Source organism: Danio rerio, chromosome 21 (assembly GCF_049306965.1).
Source record: "Danio rerio strain Tuebingen ecotype United States chromosome 21, GRCz12tu, whole genome shotgun sequence".
NCBI classification, from domain to species: domain Eukaryota; kingdom Metazoa; phylum Chordata; class Actinopteri; order Cypriniformes; family Danionidae; genus Danio; species Danio rerio.
In genome coordinates this window covers 26,263,333-26,284,977 of record NC_133196.1, presented here as the reverse complement: position 1 = coordinate 26,284,977, position 21,645 = coordinate 26,263,333, and the positions used below count along the sequence as shown (strand labels likewise).

Below are 21,645 nucleotides of genomic sequence, written 5' to 3'. Positions count from 1 at the left end.
CCTGCAGAGAACATTGTACAAGCGCTATATTAATTATATTCTCCATTTCCATCTCTTTGAGAGCACTGTGCTAGGGGGCTGAAGGAAACATCCAATTAAGTGATTTCCTCTCATCGCATTTTAAGTGTTAGGTATTTAGCATTGTTGTTTTTAATGGGAGGGAAAAGCCTCCAATAGTATTTCTGCAAGCGGAGGAAACATACTCTGAAGTTTTCATTGCAGGTCAAATGCAAATGAGATTTGCCAGAGTAATTTCTAGGGAGGATATAATTTGCTTTGATTAATTTTTTTTACTCTCCAAGTAGCAGTGAAAAGTATGGTTTTAGGCATTACTGTATATATTAAACATAGTCATTCTAATTGGCTTAGGTTAAACAGAAAAAGCAAATGTGTTTGGAAATATTAAGCGTTATGTGCTGGTCCATAATGAAAAGTGCTGTGTCGATCGGACTGAAAGTGCATGATCCTAATAAAAGAAAATGGTTTAAACCTTTTTTCTGATTAACTACTAAGTACTTCTTCTCATTTCCCTGCGCCAGTTGGCCTGTAGATCTCATATTTAGTTGTACAATACATCGACAGACTGAGTCTTGCCCCATGTCAAATTAATGTTGGAAATATCTGGCACTTTAGGAGAAAACAGCTAAAATGATTACAATGCTATTATAGTTTCAAGCTATTTTATAGTTGTTCATCAATGCTTGTTTTTTTCTAAAATTTGGGGTTGAACACATTTACAATATCAGAGATTTGTGTAATATTTAAAGGACTATATGATCATTTATTTTAGCTACATTTTTCTAAACTACAAGAAGCTAACAAAACTGTATACTAGATATTGTTGATTAGTATAATATTGTGAGGCCAATAAGGATGAATTTACACTTGTGTGGACAATAAAGACTTCTAATCTAACTATAAAACTATTCTATATAGAATATACTAGTCAAAAGGCAGGCAGCAGCCAGGGTAAAACAAAAACAAAAATCAAAGTTCAAAAACAGGCAAGGCAACCATGTTGTAATTTTCACAAACAGTATAATAAGACTCAGCACTGAAGTGTGTGTGCTGTTTAAATAGTTCTAGTAATCAGTTTATGAGTAGCTTCAGCTGTGTCAGTTTGCAATTATGGGGATCTAGGCCAGGTGTGTGAGTGGTGCATGACTGGATTTTGTAGTATCTCAGATATCTTGTCATGTCAAATCCCTCTTCTATTTCTTATTGAAACAACCTTTTTGATGATATTAAATGGTCGTATGTTTGGTAGATCCCCGGATTTTTTAAACAAATAAAAAAAATAATTATCTAGGTTATCCAGTTTAAAAATATTTACAGAAATTCAAATATTACATTGTCGTCTCTTGCTCTTTCTGTAAGACATCTTCTGAGTCTGTTGCTCACTTGTTTTGCTCACTTGTTTAAAAATGTCCCTTTATTAAATATTTCTGGTCTGATGTGAATTCTCTAATTGTCTAAAAGGTTTGGGGTTGTTTTTCTTTAAGCTATAGATATTATTTCGAGGTTTTACACTAAAGAAAAACAATTCCTTAATTGTCATAACTAGAAAGCAGTTAAAACTTGTGAAAAATGTGCTTTATTTACTATTCTGCATTCATTTGTTTTATTTTTTCATGTGCCCTCTCTTTATATATATAAGTGTATATATATACAGTGTATATATATATATATATATATATATATATATATATATATATATATATATATATATATATATATATGTGTGTATATATATATATATATATATATATATATATTTATTCATTCCGCTGTGGTGACCCCTAATTAATAAAGGGACTAAGCTGAAAAGAAAAGGAATTATTTAATTAATAAATATTTGTATTCTGATGGTTTAGATTTACTGTAGGTATGAAATATCTTTTATTACATAAAACCTGCAACTTTTAACCAGATTTTAAGAAAGAAAGTTTTCTTCTGATCATATTTTGATCTAAGTCTCAGCCCAAGCCAAACAATTCATAGATTAATGTCGCATGCACAGAGGTAAAGCTCTAAATATGGATGGTATGCCATGACTGTCCACTCAGTAGACTCAAAGTACGCTGATCCACCTTAGCCATCTGCCCCAAATACTAGGCTTCAGCAGGGGGTAAGAAGCTTGGCTTGGGACCCAAATTTTCAGCACCCTTTTAAATCTAAAGGCCAGCTTGGTCTAAGATTTGCATAAAATCACATCTGAAGTTTTTCATTTTAGAAAGCTATGTGAAGTTAATAAGTAACTATAGAGTTCCTGCTAGCCTTTGGCCCAGAATGACCCCATTCTGCCTATCTGTCCGTCTGTCTGTCCGTCCGTCCGTCTTCACAATAAGCTTTTTATTCTGATTATACTATAAATAAACATATAAAAGGCTATATGGATCATTTGTGATGGAAATCAGTAGCATTAACACAGTAAATGGCCATATTAAGGACCAATAAATTATGCCAAATGGTTTAGGGGGCTGTCAGATGTGATATTCACCTTGAAATATGTGCGCGTGGCTGTGGCAGGTTACTGAGTAGCAATCAGGGCCTTCATTAAGGATTCTGCTCACATGATTTCACCAGTTGGTGCCTCAAAGTTATGCACTGCCCCCAGTTCCTCCTTTGCAATTAGAGGGCCATCAACTCTAGCATCTTACGCTGCGGTCATTACTTAGTAGTAATTTATTGTTATTTATAGAAGCAGGTCAAAATAAGCTGACCAGTGGAAAAGCTTATTGCTTAGAGGTGTGCTTTTTATGAGTCTGGTCATTACAGCTCAGTAACTGTTCATAAGATCATTGATTCAAAGTCATCTTGAAAGGAAACTGTGGTGGAGTGGTCGAGTTTTGAACAGGATGAACAGGAGCCCTGTTTATTTTCACTGGGGCCATAGGTTATCAGCACCATCCGATCACAGATGAAAACATAGAATTCATGTGAAATGTCAGTGCAAATGTATACTATCTTAAAGAGCCCATGTTGTGGGATTTTAAAAATTACCTTCCATGAATTGTTAATCAGTTTTAGGTGATTGAAAACATCAAGCCAAGGGTTAAATCTGAAAGTGCATCATGCATAAAACTATTGTTTATAAAATAAATACTTGACTCGAGTCGACTCAATCGAATCATTTAAACAATTTGCCATGCATTCAGATGTTTAGCGTTTTGTGGTGACATCTGAACAAAACATTGCCCTGCCCACTTGTTGCACTCATAGAACTGGGAAAACTTTTCAGTACACAGTTTAATTGGACTAGTTGTGTATTTAGTTGTGTGTTGTATTTAGTCAGAACAGCTTGTAGCTCTCTGGTTAACTAAAACTGCAAGGCTTGCCTCTTCATTCACCAATTTCAATGTGCTTCTGAGCTTGCAATCCTGTGGCATTTGCTAGGCCACCATAAGCTGTGCTTTCATACCGTACACGGAAAGCACTGCTCTATGAACCTATTTACCTTTATTTTAGTGGTTTAAGCTATGCCAAAAAGATTGCACCTCAAAAATCAAACATTTTTTTTGCCTCTGTGTAATATATTAATACTGAAGGAATATCATTAGTACTAGGAGTTATAGTTTAGAATAGCGCAATAAACATTATTTCTTCTCGAGCATATTAAATCCTTTAATATCTTGTTACAATTTAAAAATAACAGTTTTTTTGCATCTCCGTGCATTTTAAATTGGATTACTTTGATAGTAAGAAAAATTTTTGCACTTGTAGTCTTTCAAGAGTTCACACTTAGCTGATGATTTACAAAGCTTATTTGGCATGCTGTCCCGGGAGAGAGCCCCGAGCTCAAGGGCTCATCGAACCCGGGGCTTCCTCCCGTTGGCAGAGCAAGAAGGGAGCCCGAGCTCGGTGGATCTCAGAACTCCCCTGCTGCTGTAGCTAAGGGAACGTATGGAATTAGACAAGCTTGATTGTTATGTATGTTGAATGTCTTTGGATGGTGGGAGGAAACCGGAGAACCCGGGGAAAACCCACGCGGACACGGAAAGGACATACAAACTCCCCACAGAAACACCCACCGGTCCTATAGGACTAGGACCGGCAGTATTCTTGCTGTGTGGTTCGCAGTGCTAACCACTGGACCGCCGTGCCGCCCAATCACAGGTAAAAGAGGAGAATAGGGGAGGAGGGGGGTTTCTTCCAAACGAAGATAAAGTGAACTGAAAACTGAGGCTATTTATGGTGCCTTAGGGCTCATATGATTGGAAGATTAGTGATTAGCAAATACGAGACTGGCCGTGATAAATCATAAGCACGTGATCCTCTCGAAATTAGTTTATAAATAAACTTCACTTAATGTCGCATAAAATGAGAAAAATGATTTACAAGAAACATTTTAATTTCCTTTTTATAAAGGGTTTTTGCTATACCTTATAATGAATCCTTGTCTGAATAAAGTTTTGAAAAGTACAGTAGAGTACAAGTATCCTTTATACTAATTCTTCTGAAGTCATTTAAAGAGACAGAAAAAAAGTGATTAATGTACTCAACGTCAGGTCATCTATGATGTAGTTGATTTTTTTCCTCAGTAGAATACTAAAGAAGGGTTTTACTTGAAATTGTGTTCTTTGGTGTTTTAAAGAAGAGGTGCAGATGACACCCAACTCTACCTCTTAGTCCAGTCGGATGATCTGATTGTTGCTTCCTGGATATCAGGATATCCAACAGAAATTTCTTGCTGGATGAAATACCCTCGCCTTCAACTCAATCTTTCCAAAACTGAACTGCTGGTAATTCCAGCTAGCCCAATGATTAGCCATAATTTCTGGCTGCATTGCTGCAACTGCCTGGGCATGCAGATTTGCTATATATCATTAAGAAGATTTAACCTTTCTTATCAGAACATGCTGCTGAATATCTTGTCCTAGCTCTTGTCCTGTCCAGGTTGAACTATTTCAATTCTTTCTTAGCTGGCCTTCCAACCAACACCATCAAGCATCTGCAGCTGATTCAGAATGCAGCAGCTATACTGGTTTTTAAAGAGCCAAAAACAGCCCATGTCAAACCTTTCTTCAAAAAAAGTGCTGATAAAAGCTTTGATAATGAGGAAATTTAAATGTAAATGTATACAGTGTTTGTGTTGATCAGCCATGACATCCATTGGATGTATACTTAGACTTATCAGTGAATACTTGAATTGTTATTGACAAACAGGATAATACATTTAAGCAGCTACATAATGTAATCAATTGATTCACATTTGAATTCCCCTGAAATGAGAGATCAGCATCGCTAGAAAAGGCGAGTACTGATCAGACTCAGAAAACAGAGCCTGAACCTCCCAGGGGTTTGTGCAAACTCTGTGAGTGATCCATGCCAGGGCTGGTGTGATCCAGCCAAACTAGGTCAAGTCCTTCTCTTCCATTAGAGCGTCATTAGCTTTCAAAAGCCACCGTGATATAATTTTTTTTTCAGCCTTGTCAAAATCGTCTGATACAGATGAATAGGGGAGCTACAGTTGTTTGCCAAAGGGAGGTAGTGTCATTTAATTTGCACTGTACAGCTGAGCTCTTTATACTTTTTACTTTGCGTTTCACACTTTGCAGCCTTTACACCTCTTATCTAGCATTTCCAAGATATTCGCAAACCATTTGAGCTTGTTGTTTGGAAATAATAATAATCAATAATGAAATAAAAATGTAATTAATAATTAAATAATTGCAGGAGTGTGCATGTTCTCCCTGCGTTTGCGTGGGTTTTCTTCCGGGTGCTCCGGTTTCCCCAAAAGTCCAAAGACATGCTGTACAGTTGAATTGGGTAAGCTAAATTGTTCGTAGTGTATGAGTGTGAATGAGTGTGTATGGTTGTTTCAAAAAGATGGGTTGCGGCTGGAAGGGCATCCACTGCGTAAAAACGTGCTGGATAAGTTGGCGGTTCATTCCGCTGTGGCAACCCCGGATTAATAAAGGGACTAAGACGAAAATAAAATGAATGAATGAATGAATAAATGCATGAATAATTGCACAGTAAAAATCCATCCTGTTTATTTGATGTATGATCTTTTGGCACAGCAAATCAGAAACTCTCATCAGTGACTTTTAAAAGTTATGCTACAATCATGCAAGATTCATGTTTGATGTATGCCTGGTGCATTTTCTGGAGGAAAACAAATGACTACGTATTTAAAAGAATCCAATATATACTTTAAGTAGATAAAATGTATTAGTTGAATTATCTGTTTTATTTGCCCAGTACCTCTCATTTATTCACTAAATATTGGCGATTTTTTAATTAGTGCATATATAGCACTGGTACAATGATGATAAACACGCTTACTGGAACATTTCCTGTATATAGATTTTTTCCTTAATTAAGATTTCTCATTTGTCTTGCATATTGATTTTGTTGCTGGTTGAAATAGTTGGCAATATTTCGACCCTTGGGTGTTGATTCAGTGTTTTCAGAGGAAGTTCTTGTTCTGAATCAAATGCTTCCCTATCTCTAAACACTTACGGGTTACTTTGACCTACTTTCCTAAGTGGGATTTTCAAAGGAAGTACGGTGCCTCCAGCCTTCCGTTACATTTATGTATAATGCTGAGCGAGATCTGTGAGGATCATGATATGCTGCAGATCATTAATATATGCCTAATGTATGTATTGATGCTTTCCAGCTGTACTTTCAGTCAAATCTTATGCTAAGACAGTTATTTTGAGTTGCAAGTACAATATGGAAGCTATAACGGTATTTTTAGTTAGATAGTTATCGAATAAACACATTTTTGTTCTGCATGGGATGATAACCATTTTCAAGGCATACCACAGTTTGGAAAAGTCAGTGTTTTAAAACCGCCAACATTTTCTGCTATACTGTTCCTAAGGTATGTGTAACATTTTTTATTTACATTTTTTTTAGGAAAACAATATTTTCAGCAGAAAAGATATCCAAAGATGCTGTTAAATTGTAAAGTCAATTATTTATTTTGCCTGACATGTTTACTGTCCCAGAAAATATTAAATATTTCTCAAAATAAAGCATTTTGTGTTCAAAGGGGGAAAAGTTCTGTTTTTTTACCCAAACATTTAAAAAGAATATATTTTTTAGCAGTAATTAATACAGAGAAACCATGATATTCTCGCTCAGCACAGTGGAGATTTCTTTAGGTATATCGCTTTAGTCATTTGATTATCAGTGACACGCAGTCAAATATTTTGCCGAACAGATCAGCCACTTTTGACGCTTACAAACAATCATAAAGTCCTTGTGCTGCTGGAATTAGGAGGTTTGCTGAAGCTGTGCAGCTGTCGTGCAGTGAGGGGTTTGTGCCTTTAATAATCTACGATAGTTTGCGTTCATTGAACAGTAAGAATAATGAATTAATCCATATAAAACATAAAAATCACATCTCGCTTTCAGTTTCAAAGTTTGCACTCGCACACAAGCATACCGCGGCAAAGGCCAAGTGAACCGCTAGGCACACCACTTCCAACCTAACCAGGGCCGGCCAAGTGAACCATGCCTGAGCCCGATTCAGAGCACTCACAAACTGGGCTGGGCACAGTTCGGATAGCATTGTGTTAGTAGGCCCTAAATTTTCCATAGTTTATGAGTGCTTGTGTGAATGTAAGAGTGAGTGTTTTTTGTGGCTGGAAGGGCATAAAACACATGCTGGAATAGTTGGCGGTTCATTCTGCTGTTGCAACCCCTGATAAATAGGGGACTAAGCCAAAGTAAAATGAATGAATGAATGTTTAAAAGAGATAGTTTTCCCATCTGCTGTACTGAAATTGTACCAAACTGACTTTAAAACACATACCAGGTACATACCACAATGTGAATAATATTAGTGCATATCTACAGTATTACAGGGCAACTAAGTTACCATATATGTGATTTTTTATTTACTTATTTGCATGAGCAAAACAGAAGTATACATTTTTTTCAAGGAAACTTTCACATTATGTGTGATAATATTTTTTTTTCTGGAGGAAGTATTTTATTTTGTTTTATTTCGGCTAGAATAAAAGTAGTTTTTAATTTTTTAAACACATTTTAAAGGCAATAATAATAGCCCCTTTAGGATATATGTTTTTTCCATAGTCTACAGAACAAACCATCGTTATACAATAACTTGCCAAATTACCCTAACCTGCCTAGTTAACCTAATAAACCTAGTTAAGCCTTTAAATGTCACTTTAAGCTGTATAGAAGAGTCTTGAAAACTATCTAGTAAAATATTATTTACTGCCATCATGGCAAAGATAAAACAAATCAGTTATTAGAAACGAGTTATTAAAACTATTATGTTTAGAAATGTGTTGAAAAAAAACTTCTCTCCGTTAAACATAAATTGGGGAAAAATAAACAGGGGGGCTAATAATTCAGGGGGGCTAATAATTCTGACTTCAACTGTATGTATGCAAAAGATGGATTTTTAGCACAGAGAAGGCTCTTACTGTTGTAAATGCACATCCTCTTTCTCTCAGGGCTCAAGTGCTTTGACTGTCTCTCTCCCCTGTGTCTTTCATTGTAAACGGGAGTAAATCTGATGGGAAGAGGAGGGAGAGCAGCTTGTTAACCGCTTGTTGCTCTCAGTCGTGCTAACAGTGAAGTCATACCTTCCAAGGCTTGTTTTGCTCACTGGTGATGTCACCAGCAGCCAATCACAGGCGCTGCTGCAGTAGGTAGTGGGTGCAGCGGGAGTCTTGGGTATTTGCATGGGGACGCGCTGGCGGCGCTCCGGCTCTCATCATCACATCATTACAGAGAGAGAAAGAGAGAGAGAGGGAGGAGGGAACACAGCAGCTGAGAATATCTAATCACAGTCGTGAGTCAGTCATTTGATTCCCCAGCTTTTTGGATGTGATGTGCCTCACAAAGGAAATTACACATTGAATAAATCAATTTTAGTCCACCTCGGTTTGGATTGAGCTAGACTGTTTTATCTGTCATGTTATAGGCACCTTCTACAGAAACCATCTCTCTTTTTAAAACACTGATCATGATATTTTTTCATCTGCCAATGACCTTCATTCAAGGTCAGTTTTTCTCCGTAGGAGAGGAATATCTATAGTATATGTACAAATATTTCCTGTTCGGTTTGTTGAGACAGTTAGCAGACTGAAAGGTTGATCGCTCTTTGATTTTGTCTCTTTTATGTTGTATGAACTAAAAAAATGTGTGTGTGTGTGTTTTTTTTTTTTTTGTCAAATCTTTTTAATAAATGTAATTTTTGTGTGTGTTGGTGGTAAATGCCAGGGATGGGCAGTATTTATGATGCATGTATTTCAAATACGCATTTCAAATATAAAATGGTATTTTGTTATTTGTATTTGATAGGGTTTATGAGAATGGGCTAATATTTTGGTACAAAATACTTTAGTGTCCTGTGTTTTTTTTTTTTTGTATTTTTTAAATATTGTAAAATACTTTGTAAAAAGTCTGTCTGATGACATCCTAAAAATGCAGCCTCAGATTGATGCGTTCTTAGTTATTTGCCCAGGCTTATGTTCAGAACAGAAATTTGATTAAAAAGTTGGTTAATGATTGGAGTATGGATGGAAATTATGCACATATAAAGAGTAGAGTAGCTATATTTGAGAGCAAGTTAACAATCATTGAAGATAGTATACTGCACAATGCTAAGACCAGTGATGTGCAGTGGCAGTATAGTGTACAATTCAGCATCAGCATCCTTGCTAAAGAATTGAGATGAATGAAAATATCAGTCCTTAAGATGTGGATTCTTCGAATAATCATTCTCAGTCTCTGTGCTGTAGCTGAAAATGCAGAGGAAGTTTGACTGGTGTTCACTAATGGGGTAAACTGTAAACAGTTAAAGAAAATCTAAACATTTTGGGAGAATTAGTAAACTGCACAAGTGATAGTAATTGCCGATGTAGATGGCAAGAAAATAAGACAAACAACATAAAAATAAGTACTACAGTGGGGATTCCTACAATACTTCATTGGCATTAGAAGAAAGATGTCTGTCTAAAGACGTCAAAGTGGCACACAAATGTGAGACACAAATATTTAATAATACGCCAGTCTAAACAAACTGGTCAAACAATCCCCCGTTACACGGCAGCAGCAGGATGTATATGAAGAGTTCATTTGCAAAGACAGATAAAACATGAAATCTAAAAATGGAGTAATGTTGTGCATTGAAGAGTACACTTGCAAAATACATGATTTATTTAAATGACTAAAACTACAGATGTTAGTAGTTTCAGAAATCATGTATTTACATGAAGTTGTAAAGATTTCAAAATTTTGATTTATTAAAAAATCACCCTTAATATAACATAAAATATGAAACTGATAAGAGATGATGTCAGATTTACCAGCCACGCAATAGACAGAAACACAATGAAGAGATGTTGTACTATATTCCAAAGCATTATCTGGTTTTTACAGTGATTAAAGAGATCATCTTCTAGACAGGACTACCTGTATGAAACTTGTACAAAATGTATACTAAAATGAAAAAAAAAAATGTTCATAAATACCTCCTCATGTACAGGAGTAGAGGTGAATGAGATGCTCAGAGAATTTGCTCAGAGAAACACTGTTGCTGTCAAACGTTTACTTCTGAGTCAGTTTAATATGAAGAGATTGATCGAATATACCTATTGATGGAAGGTTTGCGAAGAAATGTCATGCTCCCTTGTAAAAGTATTTTGTAGCATTTTCAAAATACAAAATATATGAGTTTATATTGATACACATAAAATTGAAGTATTTGGTATTTTATTTTAAAATATATTTCAATTTATTTTTGCCCATCCCTGGTGAATACCATCACACACAAATGTAGGGAAATAGAAGGGAAATCTTGATGATGATGAGGAACACTCAATGACTCTTAATTGACCCAGATTTTGGTAAAAACCCAAACAAACAATTTAAACATAAAAATAAACAAAACCAAAAATAAAAATCTGAAAAATGAATTATGTGTAATAACAAAAGAATTACACAAGAGAAGGTACTTAACTACTAAAATGTGTTTAATACTTTGTTTAAAAAGCTTTTTTGGTATCTTCATGGCACCTCTTGTATGGAAAATGACTTGTATGCATTGCTCAAGAATGACTTTTTTACAGACCTTAACAGAGTCTTTAAATCTTGATGAAACTGTAGGTATTGTGTATGATCTTTGACCTTTAGTTCTTATTTACTATTGAATATAGTTCAGGTGATTGGCTCAGCCATTCTAGCAGCTTTATTTTCTTTTCTGAAACCAACGAAGGGTTTCCTTGGCTGTGTTTGGAATCACTGTGTTGCTGTAATGTCCACCCCGGTTTCATCTTCATCACCTGGTGATGTAGGATTTGGAACTGAAGCAGCTATCATACATTTACACTGACCAGGAGCAGAATTGCTGAATAACGTCTGACAGTTTTCCTCTGATTTCTGTGCTTTCCATGTCTTTTTACAACTCTCTTTCCTAGTTTATTCAATACTTTTTCTCTGTGTCATTTCATTTTATTACAGATAGCTTAATTTCTGAACAAATTAGTTTAATATTCTTTGTATGTAATGATTACTTTGGTTGTTATCAACATATGGTGAAAACTGCAATCAACAGCACATTTAGATGTTCAATACTTGTTTTATATATGTGAGATATTTATTTATTTGAGAGCTATTTTACAAGTAGCACTGCTATACAACTGTCATGTAATGTGAGTGGGCTTGACCTGTAGAACACACTCTCATCTTTCTGCATTAAAAAAAAAAAAAAACTAAGTTGTACATGTCATAACAATTATATACTGTTATTCTCTGATGATTTGAAGAGCTTATTTCATCCCCATTTGTAATATTTAAAGAAATAATAAATGTTGAATATATATTGTCATTCCATGACATACTTCATAATGCCAGCTTACACATCATTCAAACAACAAATACAAAGTTATTATGGATAAACACCCTACACTTATGTGACATATTGATGACACTTAGTTAGGTCACAACTCATTAACTAATACTACTTACTAGTTTTTTATTAATACACCGTAAAACCCAACGGTCAACTTTATCAAATGAAATAAGTGTAGTTACCCCAAATTTAATTCTACTCATTTGAAAAGAGTTTTGAACTCAGTGTTGAATGTTATGAGTTAATTAGTACATTAATTAGTAAGTTAGAAGTTGAGTCTAGGGTTTAGGGAGGATTAGGGATGCTGAATAAGCTCATACTTTTACAATTGCTAATGAACAGTTCATGTCTTAATAATAGTCAGGTAATAGGCCAAGTGTTACCATCAAACTTAACAAATAATGAACATGTGTGTGTATATATATTAGTAAAATGATTACAGGATTTCCAGTTAATTTATATACAATTGAGCTTTTATCAGTGCTGTAGTGTAAACCTGCTGATCTCCCGCAGACTTACTAACCAGAATCTGATTTCAGCTGTTAGATGAAACCTTTGCTCCGCAGAGCAGTTTCATTGAGTAGATGGTACAGTCTGGTATGTGATTTGCTCACCAAAGTCCATATGTTGTCACAGGTGCCCACGGAGTCAGAGAGGAGCCCCAGTTTGTGACGTCCCGCGCTGGGGAGACTGTGATTCTGGGATGTGACGTAGTTCACCCACTCAACGGCCAGCCCTACGTGGTGGAGTGGTTCAAGTTTGGAGTTCCCATCCCCTTCTTCATCAACTTCCGCTTCTACCCTCCCCATGTGGACCCCGAGTACGCCGGTGAGCTTAGATTTCCACATTACTACATTACAATGCAGGTTCACATAAAGTACAAAGATCAGTAGGGATGTGCGATTACATTTACATGATTTTCATGCTCATTTTGCCAGTAAAGCGGGTTCTACTAAACCTCCAGCATGTGCGTTTAGTTGTATAATCCAATCAGATGCAAATTGCACAGATTTTTATATAATGGCATAAAGAATTGTTTATTCATTTCATTTTTGATGTTATATGGTAACGCCCACAACAGTCTTGCATTTTGGCCTTTTCATCTTTTATTATCTTTGTTACATTGTTTACTCCAGTTTTATCATTTAGGAAGATAAATAAAGTATTGAATTAATTATTGTTACATTTAATAAAGTCTTTTTTCAGTCAGTGTTAGTGACTTTTATTGTTAGTTATATTTGTTTTGTACTTATATTCATTCAAATGTTTTGAAGCTAAATTTGTCCTGTTTTTGAGGTAAAAATGGTTACTTTTTAATTATTGCTGTCATAGACTTCTTGTTTTTCTCATTTGTATTTGGTTTGCCACAAGAAACTATTGAAAAGCCAGTTTCTATTAAGTTTGACATTATCTAATTTCTTAATCTGCTAAAACCTGAATTTATCCCAACAAAAGAAGTGTGATTCTCTCAAAGCTACACTTACTGTATGTGAACCCTACTTTATACAGTAGCTTGAAGGTTGGCTTTTTATGTCTCATTTTTATGTTCATAGTTAAAGAGAACAGCATTTTCGGATGTTTCAGGTAGGGAAGTGTCTATTTAGAAATGTAATACTTTAATTTTAACTAGAAACTATTTGATAATAATGAGTGTCTTTTTGCTTTTATACTACAATGATCATGAATGACGCAAAATAATCACAATCAAAGAGGGTCTGGTGAACAGTGCCTGGTGAATGTTCAGTTTTGTTACTATCGCTGTTAGTATATACCATTAGACGGTTTTAGAAGGGATTGCATTTTTATGTGTATTTATTTGTAAACCAACACACCACTTTATTAGGTACAACTTACTAGCACCGGGTTGAACCCTCTTTTGCCTTCAGAACTGTCTTAATCCTTCATGGCATAGATTCAACAAGAGACTGGAAGATTTTGATTCATATTGACATGATAGCATCACACAGTTGCTGCAGTTTTGTCGACTACACATCCATGATGCGAATCTCCCGTTCCACCACATCCCAGAGGTGCTCTATTGGATTGAGATCTGGTGACTGTGGAGGCCATTAGAGTATCGTGAACTCATTGTCATGTTCAAGAAACCAGTCTGCGATGATTCATGCTTTATGACACAGCGTGTCATCCTGCTGGAAGTAGCCATCAGAAGATGGGCACACTGTGGTCATAAAATGATGGACATGGTCAGCAACAATACTAAGGTAGGCTGTGGCGTTGACAAGATGCTCAGTTGGTAATGGGCCCAAAGTGTGGCAAGAAAATATGCCCCACACCATTACACCACCACCACCAGCCTGAACCGTTGATACAAGGCAGGATGGACCCATGCTTTCATGTTGTTAATGCCAAACTCTGACCCTACTTATCTAGACTCAGGCAAGGTTTTTCCAATTTTCTATTATCCAATTTTGGTGAGCCTGTACAAATATTAGCCTCAGTTTCCTGTTCCTGTTCACCTAGTGTTGTCTTCTGCTGCTGTTGCCCATCTGGCTCAAGGTTCGGCATGTTGTGCATACAGATATGCTCTTCTGCATACCTCGGTTAACGAGTGGTTATTTGAGTTACTGTTGCCTTTTTATCTGCTGAAACTAGTCTTGCCATTCTCCTCTGACCTCTTGCCCATTCTGATTCTCAGTTGGAACTGCAGCAAATTGTCTTGACCATGTCTACATGCTTAAATGCATTGAGTTGATTGGTTTATTAGAAATTTACATTAACGAGCAGTTGGACAAATGTACCTAATAAAGTGACAGATGAGTGTAAATACATTTTTATTTATTTAATTAGAATTTTTCATTTTATTTTTTTATTTATATTTTTATTATTTTATTTCATTGTGTGTGTTTTTTTATTATGTTATTTATTTGATCATGATTTGATTATGTTTTTAGTTTAGGTTGGCTTAGTTTAATTTAAACTCAGTTTCTATTTATTTATTTTATTTAATCTCATAATCAGCAGCAGCCCAAAAAACATCAGTGTATTTCTGTTGTATTAGTGAATATTATTTTTCACCTATGTTGAATGTAAAGGCCTACAGGATATTACTAAATTTAATTAGTAAAATTGAATTAATATTAGACAATTTAAAGACAACTTACTTACAAAAACAAACCAGTATGTAATGTTTCATGTTAATGGCTTGTAAGATTTAATTTGTTCAGTAATCTGTCAGTAAGTACACTTCAGGCAGTAAGACTACATCTATATTGTTTATCAGTTTCAGTTTTTCCATGTACAAGGTATTGCAGCAGGCTTTATATTTGACCCTCTGAAATGAAGACACATAATGTTGTCTGTAAAAATCAGCCCAGTCCAGACCTCAGCACAATATTTAATCTCTAAAAGCTTTGTCACAGGGTAAGAGGCGCCGTGTCAACAGATTATGAGTCAAAACATGTGGACGGGTTAGAAAAAAAAAGCTAATATCTTGTGCTCCAGATCTCCGGACAGGTAGAAGGGGTGCTGATCTCTGAAAGAGGGCCGAAAGGGGGTGTTAGGAGCGCAGAGGATCAAATGTGATCTTTTTTTCTTCCTAATTGAGATTGGAAATTACATCATTGATAAGGAGTGGAAACAGAAAGGGCATAATTTAAGAGCATGTCAGATTTATAAAAGCAAAGAAACTGTGATAGTTTATCAGACGTGGCTCGGGGCAGAACATGCAATTTTAATGGCTCTCACTCACAGTGAATAGTAATGAGATTTGGGATTTTTTTAAACTCTCATCCTGAATCTTCCAATGAATTTTCAGCAGAGAGTTTAAACACATTGTGGAAGGCTGAGCTGTATTTTTAAAATAGGGATTTAATACTGGAATTTTACATTGTAAACATTGTAAAGGTATTGGTCTTACTGCTGGGAAACCTGGGATGTGTGTAATTAAAATAATATTTCTTCAATAGAATAGAATAGAATAGAATAGAATAGAATAGAATAGAATAGAATAGATTAGAACAGCAGAAGAGAATTTGTGTCTTTGGAGGGTAAAGAATCAAGTCAAAGAGCACTTATAAAGCACTTTACAAACACAGACGTGAGCCAAAGTGCTGTACAGAAAATATAAAACCAAATAATCATAATTGCCTATAAAATACGTAAAATGCAAGGTAATATTTAGCTAAACTACCACAAAAGGCACAAAAAAATTAAAATAACCAGGTATTAAGAAAATGCCAACGTCAAATGCCAACAAAAACAAATGAGTTTTAAAAGCTGATTTAAATGAGAGCACTAAAGAGGCCTGTCTAATGGGTATAGCGGCAAATCACTCCAAAGTCTACGACCCGCCACAGCAAAAGCACGATCCAAAGGTTCCGTTTTGTTTTTGCCGAAATCAGGAGAAGCTGATCAGCTGACCTAAGAGAACGAGTGAAATCATAGGGGTATATCAGATCAGAGATATAAAGTGGGGCAAGACCATTTAGAGATTTATAAACAAATAAAAGAATTTTAAACTATATTATAAAATGAACTGGCAACCAATCAAGCGAAGCTAAGATAAGTGGAAATGTGTTTATTACACAGCAGATGCCCTTCCAGCTGCAAGAATAATATAATATAATATAATATAATATAATATAATATAATATAATATAATATAATATAATATAATATAATATAATATAATATAATATAATATAATATAATATAATATAATATAATATAATATAATATAATATAATTAAAGACATTTTGGTAACATTTTATAATAGTGGTCTATATATAATTATAATAAATAATATCATTATTATCATTTATTAATCACTATTCAAAATTTACTAAAACTTACATTTACAAAGATGAATAAGCACTGTAATCAATTTATTATTAATGGTTTGTTCATGTTATTAAATGCATTAACATTAACTAATGCAATAACATTAACTAATGGATCAAAATATTTTAAATGTACAGTACAGTACAGTACTTGCGTTTTGATTACATTGTGCCAGGTCATGTTCGGAATCTTGTAAATTATAATCCTTAAAATTGTTGTCTGTAGAATATATAAAATCTTCCAGTGATGTGTTTTTGTTATTTATTTCAAGCAACAAAACTGGTTTAGATTTTATGATTTTGGATTTAGATTATAATAATCCTGCTTTGTTTGAGTCATGTATTCACTCTATTCATATCGTTCCACACAGGAAGAAGCCCTGTATTTCTGTAGTTTTTTTCTTTCCACAGAGCGGGATCTATAACCGTGTCGTAGACAGTCTGTGTGCCTCTCTGACCTGTAAACACACACAGCCTCATTGAGAAGTGTATTTCCTCTGACCTCTGGCCTGTAGAGGCTCTGTATCCACCAGACTAATGACTGCACTCAGCACATCTACAGTAGCTCTGTGTGTCTCAGTGCGTGAGACTCGGACACAGATACACACAGATACAGTATAGATATCCCAGATCCACCACAAAAAGCCTGCTTGTCATCAAATCACTTCATTTGAATGGCATGTAATAGGCCTTTGTGTAAGCATGAGATCGAGAGATTACATATAGAGACCACATCACATAACTTAATAGTCACTGTATTATTCATGAATGCAAAAGACAGATGACATAGCAATTCTTTTAACGTTTTAGGCTCAGATTCTGGGGAACTAAAATACACATGGAATACTGGAGATCTTTGAGATACTGTGTTAAGGAATGAAATTAATCCCTTTAATCTCTTTATTAACCATAGCATATTTTACGCAGCAGATGCCCTTCCAGCTGCAATCCAACACTGGGAAACCTCCCAAAAGGATTTTCCACTTTATTGTGTTCATTAATTTTTTTTTGAAATACAGAAATACTGTTGATGTTGGTTTTATGTATTTATTACTGTTTTATCTAGTTTTCATATATGTATGAGCCATATTGCACTGCTACGAGTGTGATATTGTGTATTGTGTATATAAATAAGAAAATCAAACACGGAGAGTCTAAAAACCCTTTTTTATTAGGAACTACTTTCTTCCGCTATTCATTCACTTCTGCAGCTGACGTCCAAACAGCAGAAGCCAGTACTAATTTACCAACGTCAATTTAGAGCTATTGTTTGAATGACTCTCTATAGCGTAATGTCAAAAGTAATGACAAAAAAGCTGATTTTGGTCACACTTTAAGATTATAAGGCTAAACGTGACATGAAATGCGATCCATCTACAGAGGTATCTTCTTACAGTCTTAACTTATAGTTTTAAACTTATTTTAATAAGTTAATCAGGTTTCAACTAGATTTTTAAAAATTTATACAAAGTTTAATTTAGTTTGATTGATCTAAGTTGTCACAGCCATATCACCATTGCAGCCCAATTACTCACTGAATCTAAGCAGGGCTGAGCCTGGATAGGAGACCACATGGGAAAACTAGTTTGCTGTTGGAGGTCAGTGGAGACCAGCAGCGAGCACTCCTGCGGTCTGTGTGAGTCCTAATGTCCCAAAAAAATGAGGGGACACTATACTGTTATTGATTCAACAAAAAAATTAAGGCAGCAAGAATATTTTTTAGTGTTCCAAAAGAAATTTAATCTCATTATATATATATTTTTGAAGTATTTAAATTTTAAGTATTTAAAGCATTTTAGCCTTTTTATTAAGCATTCAGCTCTAATGTCTCTGTTAATTTAGTTAATTAACTATAATGCCACTGCATCTTTTGTATTCACCCTATGGATTTTTTAACATTCAAGCATTACACATACAGTATACAGGTTAGCAATACCGATGGAGACAATGGAAAAATGCACTTCCGTACTGTATTGACCTCTAGTGTGTGACTTCCTGAGGACTATCTTTAACCTACATCGCGTGTCAGCGTTGTTTCTCCCGCTCTCATCAACACTCTCTCCCAGCTGTAAAAATAGGCCAGGCGTTTGACCGTTCTCGTTTCGCTTCTGCTTCTCCTTCAGTGTTATTGATCTGCCGGTCCTCACACAAGCTGCTGTGTGTAAGGAGGATTTCTAAAGGCTTTTGATTTTGTGACCTTGGTTTTTCAGAGACATATTCAGGGGACACATTTAAGTACCAGTTTAATTAAAAGGAGAAAAAGATAGAAATATTTAAAACCATTTGTTATTTTGAAACTGTATTTTAAACCAAGGCCTTCTTGGCGCCTGGATTTAATGTGTTGTCATTGATTCATTTACAAGTGTTTCCACCTGACATTAAAGGGGTCATGAACTGCCTTCTGATCTCCATTTAATATTATATGATTGGCTATCAGTTTGCATATTTAAACATTTTTGAAAGTTGGTAAGTGTAAGTTGCATTTATGAATGTCTGCATGTATGTATGTATGCTGGAAGGCCTAGATCAGGGGTACCCAAATAGGTCCTGTGGGCCCGATGTCCTGCAGAGTTTAGTCCCAACCCCTATTACACACCTGAACCAGCTAATCAAGCTATTTCTAGGTATACTAGAAACTCCCAGGCAGGTGTATTGAAGTAAGTTGGAGCTAAACTTTGCTACGTGGTCACCAGCCCATCAGAACCAAGTTTGGCCACCCCTCGCCTAGACCATAGATGGACACTTTAACACATAGATGGCATTTGCCCCCTCAAGTCAGTTATAATGACAAACTGCAATAGGATTGCAGATAAGCTTCCCTGAGATGGTTTCTTACAGCAGCTGTCCAGGTGGCTTGTTTTAGACAATCTTGGAGGTAAAGATGCTGGATGTGGAAGTCTTGAGATGGTGTGATTACACATGCTGTGTGGTTCTGAAGCCAATTTGATGTACTTCCAGTTCTTTGAAACACCTTTGGAGATGACTTGTTGTAGAGAAATGAGCATTCAATTCATGGACAAAAGCTCCGGTGGACATTCCTGAAGTCAGCATGCCAACTGCATTCTCCCTCAAAACTGGCAACACCTGTGGCAGTGTACTGTGTGCCTAAACTGCACATTATTGTGGCCAGCCTAAGCCATACCTGTGCAATAATCATGCTGTCTAAACAGCATCTTTATATGCCACACCTATGAGGTGGATGAATTATCTCACATAGCAGAAATTCTATCTTACTTTTAGACAAATGTGTGATTAATGTTTGAGAGACATGGGCCTTTTTGTGTACATAGAAAAAGTTTTAGATCTTTAAAACAAAAGTATTACATATGTTTTTTGTTGAGTGTGTATGTAGGCAAAACAACACCGGTGGCTTCTGACAATACTGTACATTAAGAAAACTAAAACTGCGCAAGAAACTAAGCATTATTTACACAGTTGATCCACAGCCTCTGGAAATAGTCCAGAGCAAACCTTCTCTGCACTCCAGAAATTGCAGTTTATTTATGCATAACATTTGTTTTAATTTTTTACACTGTGGGACTATCACAAAGTCTTCATCAACCGGCTATTGGCAGCAGTTTTAAGGACGAACACAGGCCCTTAATAGCCTTTAACGCCTGTCCTGCAGTCCCTCTGCCTGTGCTGCTGTTGTTTTCTGCCATCTGTCCAGCAGCGTTGCCAGAATATAGAAAAAAAGGCATAAATCCCGCTCACTGCTTGACCCTCGAACACAGCCAGCCAGCTCTATCATAGTGTCATGATGGATTTGGCTATGTCTGCTACGGTTAGAGATGTGTGTTTCTCCATGTGCTCATGGGAGTGTCAGAAATGACTGTGGGCCACTTCTTCTCTCACTTCAGCCTTCATGGCCCGTGGATCTGACACTGCTGTCACCAAAACAGCCCTCTTGAGTGATGCGCTTGTGGAGCCAGGCTGTGTGCATCATGGCAGAAGTGAAGATAAACTATTACATTTAATTTACTCAAATGAAATGTGTAAATGGCTGTGGGGATTTTCTCTTATAGTAGGCATCAAACTAGAAAGCTGTAGCATCTGCTAAAGTCCCAGTTGAAAAAATTCCCATTTATGTATTAAAATTTTTATTTTGCGAGTGGTTTTTCATGGTGCTCCAGTTTCACCCACAGTCCAAAGACATGTGTTATAGATTAATTGGATAAGGTTAATTGGCTGTAATAGGTGAGTGTGTGACTGGCAGAGTGTGTGGGTGTTTCCCAGACACTTCCGGTTGCATTCTCAGGGCTGGGTATGCCAGAGTAAGTGTGGGTTCTTTCTGCTGTGGAGACCCCTAATAGAGAAGGAATAAGCTGAATGAGAGTGACAGCTTTATTTCAGCTAACTAAATATAATTTTTTTTTGTTGTTGTTGACAATAATAGAACTGTGTAATTTATTCACTCTCATGTTGTGCCAAACCTCTTTGCCCTTTTTTTCTGTGTAAGATTTTTCTTTCACCAAACAATGGGGTCATACAATTACTTCAGCATTTTTCAAAATAATCTTTTGTTTTTCAGATACAGATTTCACATATAGCAGTGCCTTTTTGGTGAATAAGAGAGGTAAAGAAATAGAAAATGTACTTTTAGACTGCATTGATATTCACCATGTCTTAAATATGTAAATACCTTTCAATGTATTTTTTATCATCCAAACTAGATAGGTTTGTGTTGAAATAACTAAACTACTGAAGTTTTATTCATATATTTATTCAGTTTTTTTTTTTTGTACAGGTATATACAATATTGTCTAAAAAGATTTAAAAATTTTACAATATGTTCAAAACTCTGCTGCACGTGTCTTAACTCTTACATCATCTCCGTTCACATTAACACTGCACTCCAACAGTTACATTGGTTGCCTGTTAAGTCACACATCGATTATAAAACCTTGATTTTAACTTATAAAGCAGTTATTGGTTCTGCTTCTGATTATATATGTGATCTGATTATATATGTGGTCCTACTCTCGTTATTTACGTTCCGCTTG

At 35.6% G+C, this 21,645-nt stretch overlaps 1 protein-coding gene across 29 annotated transcripts in view; it reads left to right on the top strand.

Annotated features, from left to right (window-relative positions):
- Positions 1–21,645, top strand: part of igsf9bb (immunoglobulin superfamily, member 9Bb) — a 176,272-nt gene that overhangs the window by 28,018 nt on the left and 126,609 nt on the right. For all 29 annotated transcript variants that reach the window (XR_012396799.1, XR_012396798.1, XR_012396797.1 and 26 more), the window contains exon 2: positions 12,479–12,670. Coding sequence is in view for 24 of the 29 variants with exons in the window: in XM_073935367.1 (XP_073791468.1) it covers positions 12,479–12,670 (192 nt within the window). In the remaining 5 variants the exon portion in view is untranslated. The remainder of the gene's footprint in view (positions 1–12,478; positions 12,671–21,645) is intronic.